Raw genomic sequence first — 20,134 nt, forward strand, 5'->3', positions numbered from 1 at the left:
TTTGACCCAGTCTGGCTGAGTCGTTGTTCCGAGGTGATGCGAGGCCGAGGAAAAGCACTTGGAGAACTGAGGCGAACATGCAAACGAGGCCCATTCGTTGTTACAGCAACAAACATAATTTGTCAAGTAGATCGTAGTTGTGGTGGTCCATCAGAGCTAGTAGTGTCTTAGTAAGCTTATATTGCATTTTCACGGATTTGAAAGTGGCCCAGAAGTTAAATTTACGCTTTGGATTTGATTTAATTCTTTGGTGTTAATATTATGGTTAGTAGTAGCATATTTGTACGATATTTTCTTGCTAGTTGTGGTGATTGTCTATGACTCAGTACGGTGAGTTTTCCTCAGTATTGCATCCATTTAATGCATTATTATTTCTGTAATTCCTTTAAGGCATCTGTTCGAAGAATGAACTTAAGTCATGCTCAACAGCAAAAACTCCTTGCTGAGAACAGAAGGAAAGAGATTGCTCGGGAAGATCAAATGAAGCGAATCAACCAGGAACGTGTTGTAGAGGCTAACATGTCCAGTGAAGAAAGGATAGAAAATAAACGATTTCTACGTAGACTTCACCAGGAAGCGACTGAAAGAGAAATGGACGAAGGAATCAGAAAAGTAAAGGCTTTTCCTTTTCAGTATCTGTTTATGACAGTGGGTAAATTTTTCGCGTGCAAGTAGTAGATCACTTTCGTACTTAGCAATCAAGTAATCGGCGTCTTGTTTGCAAACTGGATCCCAATATCTATAGCAGAAATGTGTATGCTCTGGTTTAAATTTTTTGCTGGGATTAAACATGTTCACACCAGTTTGATCTCTAGTTTTTACTTCCTAATTTTTATTTAAACAACATCTTAAATTGGAAAAAAGAACAATCAAAACAAACTGGTTTGAAAGTGTATACCCCCCCTACCCAAATAGAAAACAAATCTAATGTTTCGCAGACATATGCCTTGTTGCAATTTAAGATCTCTCAGGACAAAAGCCTAATGGGCTGTGACAGTTACTCAGATGAAGTTGGGGATTGTCATGGAACTTGCTCTAACAAGTTGTTGTGTGATCTAATTCTTGGTTCCATTTTATTTCTTTTACTTGATATTATCTGTAGTTCCCATTGTTGAATATTGGATTGAAATTTCAAACTGTTTCACTTAATACTGAAAAATATGTATGTCATCCAAAGACAGAATGAGATACAAACTGGCAAAGTGGACATTAATTTGTCATTTTTGGTATTGTTGCTCAACTGAAAACACTTTTCTTGGTATTTACAGTGAAGGCTCCCTTCAGACTTAGCTGTGAGTAAACAGCTTTACTCATGAACCTCAAGGTGAAATCAGATATTGGCCAGCTGTTGCCTGAAACAGCCAACTAAGAACTTTTTTGCTTCCCAAAGGCAATGGTTCCTGTTTAAGGAAGCCTAAACTGTGTTACATGCATTTAACATGAGACTACACAGAATTAACATCAGATACTGTGTTTCCTCACTAGCAACAAGAACAAAAGATTCTTCAGGAAAGACAACAAGAACAGGAAGAAAGACTGGCCAAGGTTAGTACACACACTGACCCAATACTAATGGTGGATGTTTCATCCTTTAGGCCTAAACCAGTTAGTATTGCCAAGTAGGGTACAGGTTTTAGGGCTTGAGTTTAAACAGGGTGTACAATATTGGTATTTAGCCCCTTGAACAGAGGATCTTCCTGAACTGAGAGCTGTTTTTAAACACTGTTACACTGATTGCATTGCTTAGTCTAAGGGCAAAATACAGTCAGTGTTGATTTTAAGTATAGAGCGAGTATGGTAGGTACAAAAACTAGAGAAACTTATGACGAATTGTGGAATGTAAAATGTATGTATTAACTAAAGTAAGTCTAAACCCTTTAACTCCCAAGATATGATTGTTAATTTCCTACCTCTTCAGTGTAGGTGCTAATCATTTCCTTTTAAATTTGTTAACAACTTCTACTTGATAGATTTGAGTATCCTCATTACCTTTTGCTGAATATTGTGTGAATATTATAGGGAGATGTTACTTGTTAATGACTTTTGGAAGTTCAAAGTTTAAAGCAGTTTGTGTTGATGTACTTGTGCATCTATTTTATTTACTAGAACTGCCTGATCAATAACATGCTAAACAAATGGTTGGCCCTTTGAAGCATCGAGAGGTCACATTTTGGCTCTAAATGTTTTTTTAATTTCATTAAAAGATAGACCATGTACAGTCAATGTGCCTGGCTTGTTGATCATCAGTCACCTAAAGTTAAACCAGTATCTGTATCAATTTTGTATCATGCAGGAGCTTGAAAGGATGAAGTTAGAGAGTCTTCGAAAAGAGAAGCTGACGCAGCAGATACGAGAAAATAGGTAATGTGTTATCGTCTAATACTGCAATATCTAGTGGATTTGTATGAATTTTGGTAAATATTTTTGCTGCAAAGAAGTGAATATACACATTAGTTTTGTTTGTCAGTGGTGGTAGTGAGGGGAATGGAGATAAATAGATCCTTATTTTCACAAGTTCAGAAAATTTCAGGCAATCACTGAGTATGTGATCAGTAAGTCCATAATGTTTCAGAAAAACGAAAACTGTCTGGGATAGTTGGGAAAATCTGGAATATTTCTATTTCCCAGAAAATATCCAGAAAATGCCCCAGAATTCTGTGATGATTGCTGATCATTCAGGATTTATGAAAACTTTTACTGTCACTGTTAGGTAAAAAGAGGAATGGCTAAGCTGCCATCCCTAGCTACAGTACCACTGAGTCACAAATAAAAAATAGCATGCAGAAGAATTTGGTAATGAGACCTGTCTATTTCCCATTATATCACCAAAATCAGGGACAATTTGGGAACAGTGAAATTGCAGGTCCTTTTTCCCAACGTATGAAAACCAGGCTAAAGAAGGCATTATACAATTAAAAAAAGATAATAAAAGCACCCTACAGCTTTGAACTTAAAAGTTCCTGCCATCATATTCATTCACCTTTCTTAGAGGGTGCAAAACCCTCCAGTAAATTTTTTTATTCCCAAAAATTGTGTATTTATAAAAAGATGTGAAATGGACAGTTGGCTTAACACTCAGATGTTACAAGAAACCCCTCAAATCAACTGTCAGACCCTTCTCTAAATTAAATATTCATGTACGTGTATGTATAGCAGTTTCTGCCAGCCACTCTCTCTTTCCCTCTCTGGTGTAATGTGACACCTTGTACCTCTGGCTTGAAAGAAGTTACACTTTTGGTTGGGACAATGCAAATTTTTTCACAATTAGTGTGACTGTGCTCCCAAAGCATTCAGCTATCTGGACATCTAAAAGTATACCAAACTGCAGTGAACTCACTGAACAAGGACTATACTTTGAAAACCATCATACAAATAAAGTCTTTATGAGATAAAAGATTGAAGTGTTTATTTAATATTTTTAGTGTTGAATTGAGGGAACTTGAAGCCAAATTAAAAGCAGGATTTATGAATCGTGAAAGAGCAGCTCAGCTGGCTGAGAAGAGAGCCATGGCACTTGACAGTAAGGTGAGGTGTAATGCTGACATTTTTTCCAAATTGTATGTGCTCTTGGTGTTGATATTATAATATCTCATTATTCTCATGCTTGTAGAATGAAATCTCACTCCAATTTGACTCTTATGGGAAAATAATTTCTCACTTCTGAGTTAGCCTTAGTTTTTGTACTTTTCTACCTCAAGTTAAGTTAACTGTTTGTATTTACATTGATTGAAAAATATTTTGAAAATTTGAAACTTTTTCATGAGTCCTCTGCTAAGTAATGTCCACCTTACATTGTGTAAATATGAGTGCTTTAATTGTTGAGAGATCTCAGCAATGTTTTAAAGTTGGCAGAATATCAAGGATATCATTAGGCGTGGCCTAGTGGTTAGGGTGCTGCACTTGTAAGCCGGAGGTCCCGGGTTCAAGTCCTCCTCCCTGCCACTGGATGGATTTGTCTTCGGTGGCCCCGAATTCAACTCCTGCACGCTTTGTAAATAGCCAACTGGTCTGCCTCCTACCAGTTGGGGTTTTTAACGAGTTTCTGTTCATTTACGATATTCGTTTCCTTATTTACAGTGTCCCCAATTAGCACAGCAGTGCTAAAATACACTGACACTTAAATAAAGTTATTATTTATTATTATTATTATTATATCTATAATAGTTTCCAGTAGGTTTCAGATCAAATGTAAACATGTGTTTTAATTGTTGAGAGATCTCAGCATTGTTTGAAAGTTGGCGGAATATCTTTGATAGTTTCTGTGGGTTTCAGATCAAATGTAAATATGTTTTAATTGTTTAGAGATCTCAGCACTGTTTGAAAGTTGGCGAAATATCTTTAATAGTTTCTGTGGGTTTCAGATCAAATGTAAATATGTGTTTTAATTGTTTAGAGATCTCAGCATTATGTGAAAGTTGGCAGAATATCTTTGATAGTTTCTGTAGGTTTCAGGTCAATTTGAAAATCAGGCACTTGCGTAGAGGATGAAGAGGTGTTTTTTTTAGAGGAGTTCTACATTTCGTGAAAATATCTTTTTCTCAATTTGTTTCTTTTCTTTCTTTTCCTTTGCCCGTTTTGCGAACCCAGAAACGGGATGATGAAATACATGTTAAGATGCAAGAGGAATACAAGCGAGCACAAGAAGTGGAACGAGTGAAAGAAAATCAACGCTGGGAAGAAAGTGTCCGTTATCAGGAGCAACTTGAGAAGCAGCTGGCAGAAAAGGAGCGCCGCAAACAGGAGGCTTATGAGGAATTCCTGAAAGAAAAGCTCATGATTGATGAGATCGTGAGGAAGATCTACGAAGAAGATCAAAGGTGTGTAGCAAGATGTTCACTCTTAGGTGTTAAGTTTGTTCTTCGGTTACTTGGCACTGCCTATTATAGCGCTTTTCGATCGAGTGTCGCAATACCAAACCAAAGTGATCACAACGGGGAATCAGGAGATAGGAAAATACCTCTAAGAGCCAGTGAGAACTCAGTATAAACAAAACCGAACTGCCTCAAGCGCGGAAAATGCAAGTCGTGAATGGAGTTAGTTTTGCATCTGATTGGTTGAGAAAGTGGCGCAAGTTTTCTGGGCCAATCACAGAGCGAATCAATGCAAAACCAATGCACTCGCATATTTTTTCTTTCGGCAATCAGTCGGAAATTGCTCTATAGTTTTGTAATTTGTGACTTCATTCGTGTTTAGAAGCTAAATCAAACATTTATTTAGTGTACACCATTTTTTCAGTTTAGCACACATTGTTATTGAAGGGGGGGGGGAGGGGTACATGTTATTTCATGTACCCAAGACGTTCACGCATACTGCCTTCTCCTACACTGGCTTAACACATACACACAACAAATAATTTGAACTCGTAACTAGTAGTGAGTAGTCTCTTAAACAGATAGAGGGAGACGTACTCTTAACCCATACATAGCTAAATGTATCGGTAAAAGTGCTTACTCAAAACTGTTCATTGTTAATGTCACAAGGGAGCTTGAAAATAGACTGCAGAAACAATTGGCTACTCAGCGGTACATTGAAGAGTTCAAGACGAAGCGAGCTGAGTGGAAAGCGCACGAGCGTCGTTTGATGGAGGAGGAGAATGAACGCATTTTGGAGTTTGCAAAAGTGCAACAGCAACGGGAGGAAGATAGAATGGAGAAGAAGAAACAGCAAGAAGAGAGTATGGCAGCTGTGCAACAGAAGGTCGGTATTATGATCATACTATGACGAGTATTAGCGTGTGTGTTGTAATGAGCCTTCTGAGGGCTCATTAGTTCCCAGGGCTTTCCGGTAGGGGAGGTGAATATACTGGAGAAGGACACTTCCAAGAGAGGGAGAGACTTAATAAGAACTCATCGAGGGCCGCAGTTTGAGTTATTTTATTTTTCTGTTTTTTTGTTTTTACTCTGAACTCCCGCCATGCGTGCTTTGCTTTTCTTTGGTTATGTTATGTTATCTACAGAAACTACGACAGGTTTTAAACTGCTAGAATATTTTGACCTGCAACGCTACCCAGCTCAAATGTGTACCCTGTGTTTTACGCTAACTGATTGTTTTAAGGATAGGCTGGTAGAGGGGGCTTATTAGAGAGAAGCGAGCTGGTCAGAGCGTTGTTGAGTTGTTGAATTTTGTTTTCTGGCTTGAAGAATAATCAGTACAGTTTTAACATAGAACGAGAGACCCAAACTAAACGCAAATGGTGGTTTTCGCTCTCTTTTTTGTCTAAAGGGAATGGTTTATAGCTAATTTGTTGTGTTAAGTGCAATTTAATGTGCAGAGGAAGAAAAAAAATGATGTTAAAACTTTTTTTTTTTTAACGTACGTATTTCCTTTCAGCTTACAAAACAAATCCAAGAAGAAACCGAGGCTAGGGAAGAAATGGAAAGGTACAGAAAAGAAAAATCGAACAGATAATCAATTGACGCTTGGACAAACGAACTAACGGAATGAAGGATTAAAGATTGTGCAACTGCATATTTGATTTCAATGGAACTGTTAATTATACGGTGTCATCAATCTCTTTTTTTTTCCTTTTTCCATTCAGAATTCGAACAGAGCTGTATCTCGAGGAACAAGAGGAAATGGAGAGACAGAAGGAAAAGGTAAAGGCTTTTCTTAGTCTCCTTAATTTTGTTGTGATACATTGCATCTCCTTCATCCTCAGTGACTAAACTTTGGAACTTCAACTGTATAGAAAGGAAAGTGTAAAGATGTCTGTTTTGGAACGAATGAAGTGAAAAAAATATTGTAATCTTGAAAATTTATGTGAATAACAAAAATTAGAGCAAAATGATTACTGGCCAATCTACTAAAGGATTATTTCATTATGTTAAATGAAAGGAAAACACCAAGATAACAAATCTAAAAAGAAATGCTCTTAATTTCCCACGCGCATCTTATCATGAAGGCGCATTTATTGAGACTCTTCGTTTTGCTTCTATCCTTATTTAGATGGCGATTGAAAACAGGCTTCGCCAACGGTTGGACTTGCAGAGCACGCGTAGACAGCAACTTGAGTTTAAGGAGATGAAGCGACAAGCAGAGAGGGAAGAAGAAGACGAATTCAGAAGAAAGGTATTCTACACGAAGTGTTGCTTGCGCTTCGATGCGTTTTACTCCACTGACCGGACTGATATCCTGAGAGGAATCGTGCTCATTCCACCATTGTTTGCTGACACTAAAAATGTTTCTCTTTTAGATGCTCGAGAAATTCGCAGAAGATGACCGAATTGAACAAATGAACGCTCAGAAGAGACGAATGAAGCAATTGGAACACAAGAAAGCAGTAGAAAAACTGATTGAGGACAGGAGAATTCAGTTCCAGAGGGAAAGGGTTAGACGACACGTTTCTTCTAAGAGCAGCAGATATGTTGTCTTATTATACACCAATGAAATACCAAATGAGCTTTCGCGCGAAAACATGTTTCTTCACACGTGAAGGTCATAAAAGATCACTGTTGCTATGGTTACATATAAAAATGTAAAAAAAATTATTTTGCTTATGGCTGGGTTTTTTCCGAAATCAAAAATTCTAAAGGCCATTATTTTAAACATTTTTCAACACTCGAAGCTTTGTATCTCCGCGCGGCCGTGTAATGTCCTCTATTTTTTTTTTTGTTGATGATTGTTTCATTTACGAAAATTATTTTTTTTCCTTTTTATCAGGAAGCAGAACTGGAGGCTCGTCGTGAACAAGAAAGAATGGAGGAATACAGGAGGCAAATTATTGAAAGAGAAAGACAGAGGATGCTGCAAGAACACGCCTCCAAACTTCTTGGTTTCTTACCTAAGGTGGATATTTCCTATACCTCTTGTGTTCTGTTATTGTGTCTTTTGACTGTTATTGATATTTATGTAGCACAATAGTAGTATTTGTATTACATTACGTCGTCTACTTGTCGCACAATTCGTCCTTCCAGATGACACTTCGAACGTGGCTGATTGCTTAGGTTTAGTTCCTTTCAAGTTTGAAAAACTCAGTAAAAGGCCTGAAAAAGGCTTCTGAGCCAAAAATTTCGAAATACTCAATCCATCATTCTCCATCCTTAGCCTTCCCGTCTCTACAGTGTATGTGGATTGCTCTCTTCGTTTCGGTGCTTTTCTACCATTCAAGCAATTTTTTCAAAGGAAAATTATGGTCCAGAAAAAGTATTGCTTTGTGTCTCCGCTTGTCGAAAGTACTGCGTTTTGAGATCCCAAAGAGAAACCTAACGAAAATTGCTTTTAAATGAGTTATAAATCCGACCACGAACGACGCCATTTTGAATTTTGTCTATCAAGTCGCTTATCTGGGACGCTACGGTCAGAGTCTCACTCTTTTCTTCACCTCGTAATCATCAGTTTGAACAACTGGAAACTAAACACAAAACATTCTTGCACAAACTGAATAAGGTGGTAGTGATAACCAGAGCAGCAGCAGTTTGTGGGGATAAACTGATTTTGGCGTTCATAGTCGAATTCGTAGCTCATATGAAGATAATTTTTTAATGGTTATATAACTCTTTCGAAACTCTAAACGCGGTGAGTGGTAAATTTTTACATATACTTTTTGATTGAAGGAGAAAAATGCGTATGGTTTTTGATTATCACATCTCCTTTAACGGTTTTCTCAGAATAAAGGCAGATCTCTGCCTCGTTGAAAAATAATGGTTAATGTTCTGCTTATACCTACAGAAATAAATAGGACTACAAAGTTAACCCAACAGTATTTCTGGTTGTCATCTAAAAACATTGTTAACCTCAATTTATCTCATTTTTATTCATCAGGGTGTATTACGTGACGAGGAAGATCTTGAGTTGTTTGATGAACAATTCAAAGACGCATACCGAGCAAGAAAAGTCGACTACTTTGATGACGATGACGACGGAAGTTATTAAAGTTAACTTATTGGGAAATTACAGCAATCGACCCAGATTCAAAAGGATTATTAATGTCAAAACAATGCATAAGAATTTCTTTCTCCAGATAGTGTCCGTAAAAGGTTGAAATTGAATATTTCCGCGTTTTCAGAATGGGAAACTTATCGTAAAGCTTGCTTTGGTTTTTTAGTCAGTGTTAGAGACATATGCCTTAGGTGGTTATGGAAAAGTATATCAATTTGAAGCAGTTAGTTCAAATGTAAATAGCATTGTTTAGCATCTTTTGTAATAAATATTTGAAACCAAATTATTTGTTTTTACAAATATATTACGAACTAGAAGTGTAGTATCTCCTGCTTGTGTTCTGTTTCCATATTTGCAATTAAGTGTTCAATATGCATCTGGTGCAAGAAATACCATGAATAGGTCACTTGACAAATGTGGGGGCAATTGGCAGTATAGTTTCAAAAGTATCCTGAACTTCTTTGGTTTTACTCTCTTACGTAATTTGATGCAGAAGTTACACCAATCTTGACTTAAGTACTTGTGCTCATGCAGATGAGTTTTAAATTTTAATTATCTTTTGCTTATTGTATCCCTACACTGATTGGCAAACATGGAAAAGCAATTTGCTTTGCTGCTCTTTATCTGAATAACAAAGGTTTCGTTGGGTTAATTAAACCAAGTTATCTTATATTTTTAACTAAGTATTTTTTTCGTCTGAAAGTTAAGTACCCCTTACGGTTTCATGTTAAAGAAAGACAAACTTTTAATCTCATATGTCATATTTGTAAACTTTAAGACTTTTTTTGTGTTCCCCTCCCCAATAAAAAAATACTTTTAATAATTGTGAAATTTTTATAGTTAAAATAATATAAAAAGTAAAAATGTATAATTTTAATTTGGACTGCGAATATTAAATTATGTTCAGTCTATAGTGAAAGCGAACCAAATAGACGATATAGCTTTTCAACAAATTCTTTGTATCTCAGTGGACCGCACAAAAATCGGAAAGTATGTCGTCCGAATCTCCATAAGGGACTGAGGTTATTCCTCCCTGCGCTTGATGGTTAAAACAAATTTTGCTTCCGTGACGGAGACAGCGATAACACAATTAAACACTTCTCCAACTGGGCGGGAATCTTACCTTTAGAATGAGATAGGTTCGTTCTTTAGCATCTGTGCAAATTTAGAGCCGCTTGACAGTGAAGTTAATCTCAGCGAGCACTCGGCAACGGAAGCTGTCCAAACACATTGCTAATATCTTGGCATCAACTTTTGTTTCTGTATGCAGAGTTTAAAATTAAATGAGATTTTTCCGAGACTATATCAAGGCATGTTTGTTGCCTCGACACAGCATTCTTGATAACATTTCGTCGCCATGAAGTCTTTCACTGCGTTATTGCTTCTGGCAGCTTTCGCGGTGCACGTGTTCTCCAATGAAGTGGCAATTTACAGGGCTTCGTATAATTTCATAACTGAGCAACAGGACCTTAAAATGGCCGAGGCTGTGAGAGACAATGGATTACCAGAAACAACTCTTATTGCCAATGACCACGAAGAGCCACCAGATTTCTTGGTAAGTGAAAACACCAACCAGTTTGTTAGATATAATAACTGAATTATTACCAGCGCCCCGATTGGTTAGAAACCTATCGTTTATTGCGACGGTAAACCCATGCAAAATTGAAACATTTTTAGTCTATGTTATAAAAAGTAATTGATCGCACTTCCTATCGGAGGAGGAGGTGAGTAACCTACAAACTTTTCTCGTATTCTCCTAATACCGATAGAAAGTGCTATCTATTTCTTAAGTAACTACTATTTTCTGTAGTAGTAAAACGTATTCATTTTGTGTTGTTAAATGGTAAATGTGGTCCTTAAGGAAAAGAAAAGGGGAAAGAAACACCCTTAACAAGCTAACGGGGCGGTAATCTGCCTGAAAAATATTTTAGAACATATTTTATTGACTAATATTTTAGGGCCACTGAATATAACCAAAATTACCTCTTGCATTTTTATCTTTAACTCAAACAAGTCGTCTGCGATTGTCAAGGAGAGCACATTTGAGCGTTTATTCTAAAATAATCAATTTTCATACGTCTGCAACCTCGATTCATTTCTCCCTTTATTAGAATTTTAAAAGATTATAAGTTCTTTTTCCATTTTCTGATCATAATCGATATCATGTTCATTTTTTTTCTTTTAACAGAAACGTTGTATTAAAAGAAAAATCAGATGCTGGAGGAGAGCAGGGGAGGACAGGTGTAAAATGCTTAAATGTCTGGATAAATTCTTCGGATGCGCAAAGGAAAAACTACCATCCCCTCTTCCTTCAATTCCTCCTTTGGTGGTGAGTGCCTGACTCACTCTACGCACATGTCACGAATTGCAATCGCGGTCATAATGTGAATCATCACCATCATCATAGCTGTCATTAAAACCGTGATAACATCAATAACTGTAATGATAGGGATGACCATGACGAAGACAATAACGATGACGATAACGATAAATGTTAATGATGGTGGTTATGATGAAGATGACGATACTGATGACGATGGCAATAATGACAACGATGACGATACTGATAATAATGGTAATAATGACAACGATGACGATACTGATGACAATGGTAATAATAACAATGATGATGATAATGATGACAACGACGACGATAATGACGATGTCGATAGCGATGGTGATAACGTTGACGATTACGATAATTGACCATGGTCTTTTCGAGGAAACCTGAGATCCTCATTGTTTAACAATTCCTGAACGAAGTGAAGCACTGAATCATGATTTTTCGGTTGCTGGTAACTTTTTGAATTTTTTTAATAAAACATAACTCTTGAGATTTTTTTCCATGTTTCGCCTTTACCTTGGTTCAGGAAACGTGCGCTACTCTCTCAATCAATCAGTTGCAAAACTAAAACCAATCACGAGCCAATGGAGAGAGCGCCCTAGAAATTTATCATTACAATACATTTCTTTGTCATTGGTTCTCTTAAAAGAGTAAACTATTTAGAATAACGTAATTTACATATCTCCAACAGAGAGGTTGCTTTGTGCTGCTTGAAATGTGCAGGAAGGCTTCCATTAGCTGTGCTGGCGAGTTGTGCTGCTTCGTCCGCATGAAGAGATGCTTTGATTTGGCTGGAGGGGAGTAATTCCTTCGGACGTGAGTGTTACACTGTTACCATGGCGACAAATAGACGATATCGATCAACACGATGCTAATTTACAATCAGGTTCAAATTTTACTTTTGGGTTATGTTTATTCATGTATTCATGCAGGCAGATAATAGAAATAAATAAAAATACTAAACGCAATGTTTGGATTGTTCCTATATAGTCAACTACCGTGCCTCAAATCACCATCCGCCGTTGTTCTAGTCAATGCCCTGGCGGAGTTTCCTTGTTACGTTTCCCTTTCGGGTCTGTTCCAGGGGGAAGAGCAGCACTCCTACTCATTCCGTACTACGTAGACCGGAAAAGTCTTGTCGGCCACTTGGCTCCTGCGCAGAGTTACTTTTTTCATGCTAAGAGCTAATTTGTTTATCGAGTATTCCGTAAATTTTTTAAATCTTATTCCTAAATGTGTAAAATTTTTTTGTTCTATTAAGTAGGTTCGTTTTCACATTTATTATAGACCTCAGTGGTGAAGAATACTTTTTTAATTGGCTGGTTTGGAAGTGATTAGCAAGTACATCCTCTCCTGAGGAGTACTATTCACCTCTGAACAGCAGAAGAGACAAAATCGCGCGTCAAGTGTTTACTTTCCGACTATTTTTCGATATATTGACAGAAATTAACAAATTTTTCTTTGGCAGTAGCACATACAATAAAACAATCCTTCATCTCGGTGTCGGTGAACGTAATGGATATCTAACTCGCTGCTTCGCGGCTCGTTAAATATTCATCACTTTAACTTCGGTGAGTAATTGTTGAATATTCTAAATAAAGACACTATGTTATATCCACATCCATTCCATTTTTACTTTAACTACAAAAATGAAATCGCACGAAGAAATGAATCAATTAATAAACAGGGTAATTTGGTAGTATCAACTGAGTCGATAATGTAAATTGGCCAATGCAAAGAGTTTGAAAGTTGACGTTTGGAGCGTCAGCCAATTTACGCTATCGACTCAGTTGATAATATCAAATTACCTTGTACTCTCCCACCGACGCAGCACCCCAATTTCTTTAGAAACTTACCCCCTTTAATGAATTTAATCGCTAAACAGCTGATGAAGGCAAGCAGCCAGTGGAATCGCATCAAAACTTGGTTTGTTCTAAGAAGCTTTGTTGGCTGCAATTTTGTTTCTAAAACTTTCCTTTTAAGGCGTGTATAAATGAGGCTCTGGGAAATACGATAAATCCATCTCCTAGTATTTCCGTGCGGCTGCCTGATACTTGCTTTCCTGTTTAACGTCGATAAAAATAGCCTACAAACGTGCTTTGATGACTATGCATTAAGTAAACCCATTAGATCAAATCCAAACAGCATGTTTCTTTTCAATGGTAAGAACGTGACATACTGAACGCTGTTTACTCAAGACTAGAAAAAAGAATATTCTTATGCGAAGTGAACTAATTTAAGAAAAGGAAGAATTTTGTATGGAAAGTTAGGAGATTACTCTTTGTGAATCTCAAGAGGAATTGGCATTGGGTGATCTTATTTCTTTTCTTGCCCTAAGTAAATATATTGGACCGGTTATTTACGCGAGGTCTAATCCAAACCGCAGTTTTACGCAAGCAGTGGGCCTTGTGTATTCTTTATAAGGGGGTTTGTTCTCATTAAATGAGCGTCCTTATACTGCTAGCCGTTGGCCCTCTTGAAATTATTCGCAAATATGAATGTTCAGATAAAAGGTTCAGCTAAACCCAGGACAGTTTAGGAGGCGGTTTTGTTAAACAACGGTTAAACTTTGTTTTGATAAGCGGCCTCTTATGTTTTCAAAACGTCATGAAAGCATTTTAGGTAGTTGATGAGTGCCAAAAAACTGATGCTTGGCCCACAACAACTGTAGTTGTAGATGTTGTGTATCTTCGGGTTCCGTAAGTAGCATCTGGTTGAAGGAACGTAGCGGATGAGCCAAAAGCATCTGCCAATATCTGCGCGTTCGCCAGCTTAGGAACATTATGAGACAGATTCACGATCTGAGAATATTTAATTCATCACCTAATTTACATGAGAAATAAAGCTCTTTTACAAATAAATTGGTTGATTTACATTTATGAGATGACTCAGTACAAATATCTGGCCTTGCTTTAATAATGAAATAGCTATGATAACATCATTTCAGAGCAGGAAGTGCAATGTTTTCCTTCGGTGAAACACGTATTAGAGGAAAGCAAAATGAGAGTTTCCGAAACAAACTGAACGTGCATAAATTCCTCGCAGCGGCACGGAAATGAGAACTGAACGCAACAAGAATGAAGGGATTTACTGCTGTACTAAGCAATGGGCAGAAATAATAGAATAAACCCACCATTACGAGACATCTATCTTTGTCGAATATTGACGGATAAAGAGATTTTAGGAACATGTAGACGTACATGGGCGTCCAACAAATAAAAAAACCAAACACTATTGATTTAAACATCTTCACTATGTTTTGATTTTGTCGAATCCTTTTGATCTTTAACTGGAGAATTCTTTGTCTGTTATGGCTTATATTAAACTGTGCCTGCTTCTTTAGGCGTCTTACAATAAGAGGATAGAGAACAAATATTACAGTTAACGGCATACAATAAACCAGGCAAAAACCAACCAAACTGTAGATTTGCAGCATCGAGCTCTTCGCAACGGTTCTACAAAAAGTGTACCGTTCTGTTTTGACAATTTTACTGTAAATAAAAAAGGGAATTTGAACCAACAAAGGAACCCCCCAACTTAAAGGGAGGAAAAAGGCTCGAATCCTTCTAGTAATGTCGACAGCTTTCAGTGGAAAGGCAATTGCAGTGAATCTGTCCACGGCAATCAGCACCAGGCTTGCAACTGAAACCACATACGAAACAGCGCGTGAATAAATCCCAAGCTTGCAAAAAAATTCGGAGACTTCAATGTCTGTAATGAGACTTCCATCTGCTTTTAGCATCCCTTCGGTAGCAAAGAGCGGCCAGGTGAAGAAAACGGACACCAAGTCGGAAACTGCCATGTTGACAATGTAGTAATTTGTTCTTGATTTTAGTGTCGGAGTTTTTATGAAGGCTATGATCACGAGAAGATTTCCCGCTAAGGAAAATACGCTGGCAATCAAAAGAAATGCTGTAAAAGCCCCAGAGACAGCGCGAGGACATTTTGTTTGGTTGACAAAATGATGGTGAAGTTCAGTGAAATTAGTCATTGTTTTGAACCCAAAGGAAAGTTTTCTGTGTCAATAGGGTTAAAATTGCATTTCTTAAATAGAGATGTAAGCTCTATTCAATCCACTTATGACGTGAACAATGAATTCTTTATCAAACGTCAATCAATTTTAAGAAGAAAATTAGACTCGGTCACAAGCCATCAATATGATAAACACAACCATTCTTCACCCTCAATTATTGTTGTACCTCATATGGTATTGCTTCATGTCATACGAACTAAGTACTAAGCTCTGACTGTTCACATATGGACAGGAGGTCGAAAATTCTATCAGGTGGAAAAATTTCTAAGAGATCATGAGATTTAAATCTTGGGGAGTAAAACAAATTCACACATACATAGCCTGAACAAAACATCTCACGCAAGTTTCTGTGAGTTTATGCTTGGATAAAAATAAAATCCAAAGTAACTTTTATGGACGAAGCATAACCTTAGACAAGATAATTTTGCCTTAGAGTTGCATATATTTAGAACGAATTCATCCTTTCTTTGACAATCACTTGTGTTGTTGTGTAAATTGCAATCGCGCACGGGTGGCAAATTAGTAAAAAAATTATCAGTCAACGAACGGGAAATTTGACAAAGAATTTATCTTTATAGCTAGGAGCTACAGATGCAAATGCGGTACTTTGAAAAATTATGCGCTTTCGATCTTGGAATCTTGTTAGCCTTTGTTCTGAGCTTCAAAACCTGACATTTCTTTCACTACTAGGACTTTTTGTCAATACCGATGTTCTTGCTCAAAAATTGCAAGAGTAGGTAAGAGTTAATGTTGTGAGCGAAGATATTCTCGCACACAAATAGTTTCAGTTTCGATTTTCCACACTGAGATCTCGGAATCACGTGCATAAGTCTCGGCTTTTATCACTCACCACGTTTATGCCTTTTACCTCAATTTCTATGTGCGTCAATTGACTAAACTTAAATTCTTTAACAGAGACGCATAAGTTTTTTTGAAAAATTCACTTTTCAACTTTTCGTATGTACTTTAAACAGCATTTCACGCGTCACGAATTTAAAAGGGAAAACTTCAAACCTCAACGTACTTTGCCTTTCTGTAAAACTCGATCACACGTCACTTATTAATTTTGGGCTTTATCACAGGTCACTTATAGAGCCTCCCCTTCCCATCCTCGAAGAAAAGCCTCGACACTACTTACAGCTACGTGAGAGGAATATAACACCAACCTTCAATTACATCAAAACAAAGAGCGAACCCATTTAGTACTGTAAATAAACACCTGCCGGAAATGTTATCGCTGAACAGAACTATATCAATCATTAAAAAACACATATAATTAAATGCTGCAGGTAAGAAATTATTGCCTTTATTTTTTAAAGCAATATCAGCGCCTACCGCATGACCTGTCTAACGGGGGAATTATAGAACCCCCTACAGCAACCACTCTCCTTAGAGAAATGTTTTTTAAGGTCAGCGCTGTTTTACGAAATTTAAATAGAGAATTTTGTCTATTTACTTTTTCTAAGTTTTCAAACCCAGATATCTATTATTTACTTCCTACTTACTACTGTTAGTTATTATTCAACATTTAACTTCCTCTTTCGATCATATGAATCAGCAGGACACACTTTTAGAAATGACAGGGGTGAATTTTTGAGAATGTTTTTCAGTGGTTTGTGAGAGTCGTATTGGCTTTGACGGTCAAAAGGAGATTTTTCTGTTGGGGATCTTTAGAAAGGTTAGAAAAAAAGCAAACGAAATTGTCTTTAAGAGAAGTAACCCATTCAGAAGTAACTTTTGCCGTCTGCGTTTTTCGTACGTGGTTGTTAATCTATCGACAAAGGAAGTTAAACGAGGGAATTGTCAGAGTTTGATTAAGGATTGGATCTTTCTGTGTAACAAACACCCGATTTAAGCGTGTACAGCCCATTTTATTGGATGCGAGCGAGGAGACTGGGTCGATTACATCAAATTAGGGAGACTGGGTCGAATACACCAAAATGAGGGTTACCAGGCAAGAGCAAGCTCTTCCAAAGATGTAATGTGAAAGAAGTTGATTTTTTCAATAACAGAAAAACAAGTCCAACTCAAGAAAAAAATATATTGTCTCAAGACTAAATTCTGCTGACATACAGAACAAAGGAAACAAATCAAAGCCCGATGATTGACTTCTTTATATTTCAGTTATTTTAATCGGGACTTTTTCCAGCAGTTCTCGACTGTAATTTCCGACTCAATTTTTTTCTCACGTCCGCACATCATCAAGGGTGAGCTTGGTGGAAATGGTTACACTTTGGGTTTAAAGCATCAAAGGACATCGGTTTTTTTTCACATTAAAGTCTTATCTTATCAATGTTTTTAACATGGATTTTACAAAGATTCAAGTCCAGAGTTACGTAATACCTTCGCCTGAAAAGGGCAAAATTTTTAAAACAGAGTTGTGTATCTGCTATAAGTTATCTCTTTTGTTCTCGACAGCTATGTAAATGTAGCCCAACATCACAAAAGAAATAATTTTCACATTGCAGTGTGAAGTCAATATTTCTCCGTTTTTAGAACTCCCACAGTTTTATTTTCAATTTCAAAGCCCCTCTAAAAACGGTCTGATTTGAAAACCGAAATGTCATAAAAACGTGTTAAAATCGAAAGACTGTTCTAATAGCGAGGTAAAACAGCCAGAAGCTTTAATTGAGAAGTCATTAATTTAAAATGTAATTTAAAGATTGGCTGAATTATGGTCGTTCGCCCCAATTTCTTTAGAAACTTACTGAATTTAATCACTAAACAGCTGCTAAAGGGCAAGCAGCCAGTGGAATTGCATCAGAACTTGGTTTGTCGTTAGTCTGCAATTTTGTTTTTAAAACTTTGCTTTTAAAGTGTGTATTAATGAGGCTTTGGAAAATACGATAAATTCATCTCCTAGTATTTCTGTGCGGCTGCCTGATAGTTGCTTTCCTGTTTTTCGTCAATGAAAATAGTCTACAAATGCGTTCTGATGACGGTACACTAAGTAAACCCATTAGATCAAATCCAAACAGCATGTTTCTTTTTAATGGGTTAGGACGTGACGTACTGAACGCTGTTTACTCAAGACTAGATAAAAGAATATTCTTTACACGAAATGAACTAATTTAAGAAAAGGAAGAATTTTGTATGGAAAGTTAGGAGATTCAGAGGAATTGGCGTTGGGTTATCTTATTTCCTTCCTTGCCTTAAATAAACATATTGGACCAGTTATTTACTGGAAGTCTAATCCAAACCGCAGTTTTACGCAAGCAGTGGGTCTTGTATATTCTCTATAATGGGGTTTGTTCTCATTGAATGAGTGTTCTTATACTGTTAGCCTTCAGCTCTCTTCAAACTGTTCACAAATATGAATGTTCACATAAAAGGTTCAGCTAAACCCAGGATAGTTTAGGACGCGGTTTTGTTAAACAACGGCTAAATTTTGTTTAAATAAGCGGCCTCTTATGTTTTCAAAACGTCATGAAAGCATTTTAGGTTGTTGGTGAGTGTTAAACAAGTGATGCTTGGCCCACAACAATTGTAGTTGTAGATGTTGTGTAGCTTCGGGTTCCGTAAGTGACATCTAGTTGAAAGAAAGTAGCGGGTGAGCCAAAAACATCTGCCAACATCTGCGCGTTCGCCAGCGTAAGAACATTAGGAGATAGATTCACGATCTGAGAATATTTTACTCATCACCTAGTTTACATGAGATTTATATTTATGATATGACTCAGTACAAATATCTGGCCTTGCTTTGCTAAATGGCTATGATAACATCATTTCATAGCAGGAAGTGAGATGTTTTCCCTCGGTGAAGCAAATGTTGGAGGAAAGCAAAATGAGAGTTTCCGAAACAAACTGAACGTGCATAAATTCCTCGCAACGGCACGAAATGAGAAATGAACGCAACAAGAATGAAGGAAAGTTTTCCTTCTGTGTCAATGGGGTTAAAACTGCATTTCTTAAATAGAGATATAGGCTCTTTAAAATTCAATCCACTTATGACGTGAACAATAAGTTCTTTATCAAACGTCAATCAATTTTAAGAAGAAAATTAGACTCGGTCACAAGCCATCAATATGATAAACACAACCATTCTTCACCCTCAATTGTTGTACCTCATATGGTATTGCTTCATGTCATACGAATCAAGTACTAAGCTCTGACTGTTCACATATGGACAGGAAGTCGAAAATTCTATCAGGTGGAAACATTTCTAAGAGATCATGAAATTTAAATTTTGGGGAGTAAAACAAATTTACACATACATAGCCTGAACAAAACATCTCACGCAAGTTCCTATGAGTTTATGCCTGGATGAAAATTAAATCCAAAGTAACTTTTATGGACGAAGCGTAACCTTAAACAAAATAATTTTGCCTTAGAGTTGCGTATTTTTAGAACGAATTCATCCTTTTTTGAGAATCACTTCTTTTGTTGTGTAAATTGCAATCGCGCATGGGTGGCAAACTAATAAAAAATAATCAGTCAACAAACGGGAAATTTGACAAAGAATTTATCTTTATAGCCAGGAGCTACAGATGCAAATGCAGTACTTTGAAAAATTATGCGCTTTCGATCTTGGAATCTTATTAGCCTTTGTTCTGAGCTTCAAAACCTGACATTTCTTTCATAGCTCTTAAAGACTAGGACTTTTTGTCATTACTAATGTTCTTGGTCAAAAGTTGCCAGAGTAGGTAAGAGTTAATGTTGTGAGCGAAGTTATTCTCGCACATAAATAGTCTCAGTTTCGATTTTCCAACTTAGATCTCGGAATCACGTGCATAAGTCTCGGCTTTTATCACTCACAACCTTTGTCTTTCTACACAATTTCTATGCGAAATTTAATGCAAACTTGCTTTAACAAGACGCATTAGTTTTTTTGAAAAATTCAACTTTTCATGTGTACTTTAAACAGCATATAACGCGTCACG

General features: G+C 36.9%; 3 protein-coding genes across 3 annotated transcripts; 2 read left to right on the plus strand and 1 right to left on the minus strand.

Annotated features, from left to right (window-relative positions):
* Positions 1-125: 125 nt before the first annotated feature.
* On the plus strand, positions 126-9,672 carry LOC131772547 (meiosis-specific nuclear structural protein 1). The gene is made up of 13 exons (XM_059088480.2): positions 126-264; positions 391-612; positions 1,486-1,545; positions 2,294-2,361; positions 3,423-3,525; positions 4,588-4,817; positions 5,481-5,697; positions 6,331-6,380; positions 6,539-6,596; positions 6,946-7,068; positions 7,193-7,327; positions 7,660-7,785; positions 8,761-9,672. Exons 1-13 carry the CDS (start codon positions 262-264, stop codon positions 8,869-8,871), a joined length of 1,506 nt encoding a protein of 501 aa, XP_058944463.1. The 5' UTR covers positions 126-261; the 3' UTR covers positions 8,872-9,672.
* Positions 9,673-10,200: 528 nt separating this feature from the next.
* On the plus strand, positions 10,201-12,184 carry LOC131772562 (uncharacterized). Its single transcript, XM_059088499.2, has 3 exons — positions 10,201-10,432; positions 11,066-11,206; positions 11,913-12,184. Exons 1-3 carry the CDS (start codon positions 10,235-10,237, stop codon positions 12,024-12,026), a joined length of 453 nt encoding a protein of 150 aa, XP_058944482.1. The 5' UTR covers positions 10,201-10,234; the 3' UTR covers positions 12,027-12,184.
* Positions 12,185-14,072: 1,888 nt separating this feature from the next.
* On the minus strand, positions 14,073-15,241 carry LOC131772557 (neuropeptide FF receptor 2). Its single transcript, XM_059088492.2, has one exon. It carries the CDS (start codon positions 15,210-15,212, stop codon positions 14,160-14,162), a length of 1,053 nt encoding a protein of 350 aa, XP_058944475.2. The 5' UTR covers positions 15,213-15,241; the 3' UTR covers positions 14,073-14,159.
* Positions 15,242-20,134: the final 4,893 nt, after the last annotated feature.

Source organism: Pocillopora verrucosa, chromosome 1 (genome assembly GCF_036669915.1).
Source record: "Pocillopora verrucosa isolate sample1 chromosome 1, ASM3666991v2, whole genome shotgun sequence".
NCBI lineage: Eukaryota > Metazoa > Cnidaria > Anthozoa > Scleractinia > Pocilloporidae > Pocillopora > Pocillopora verrucosa.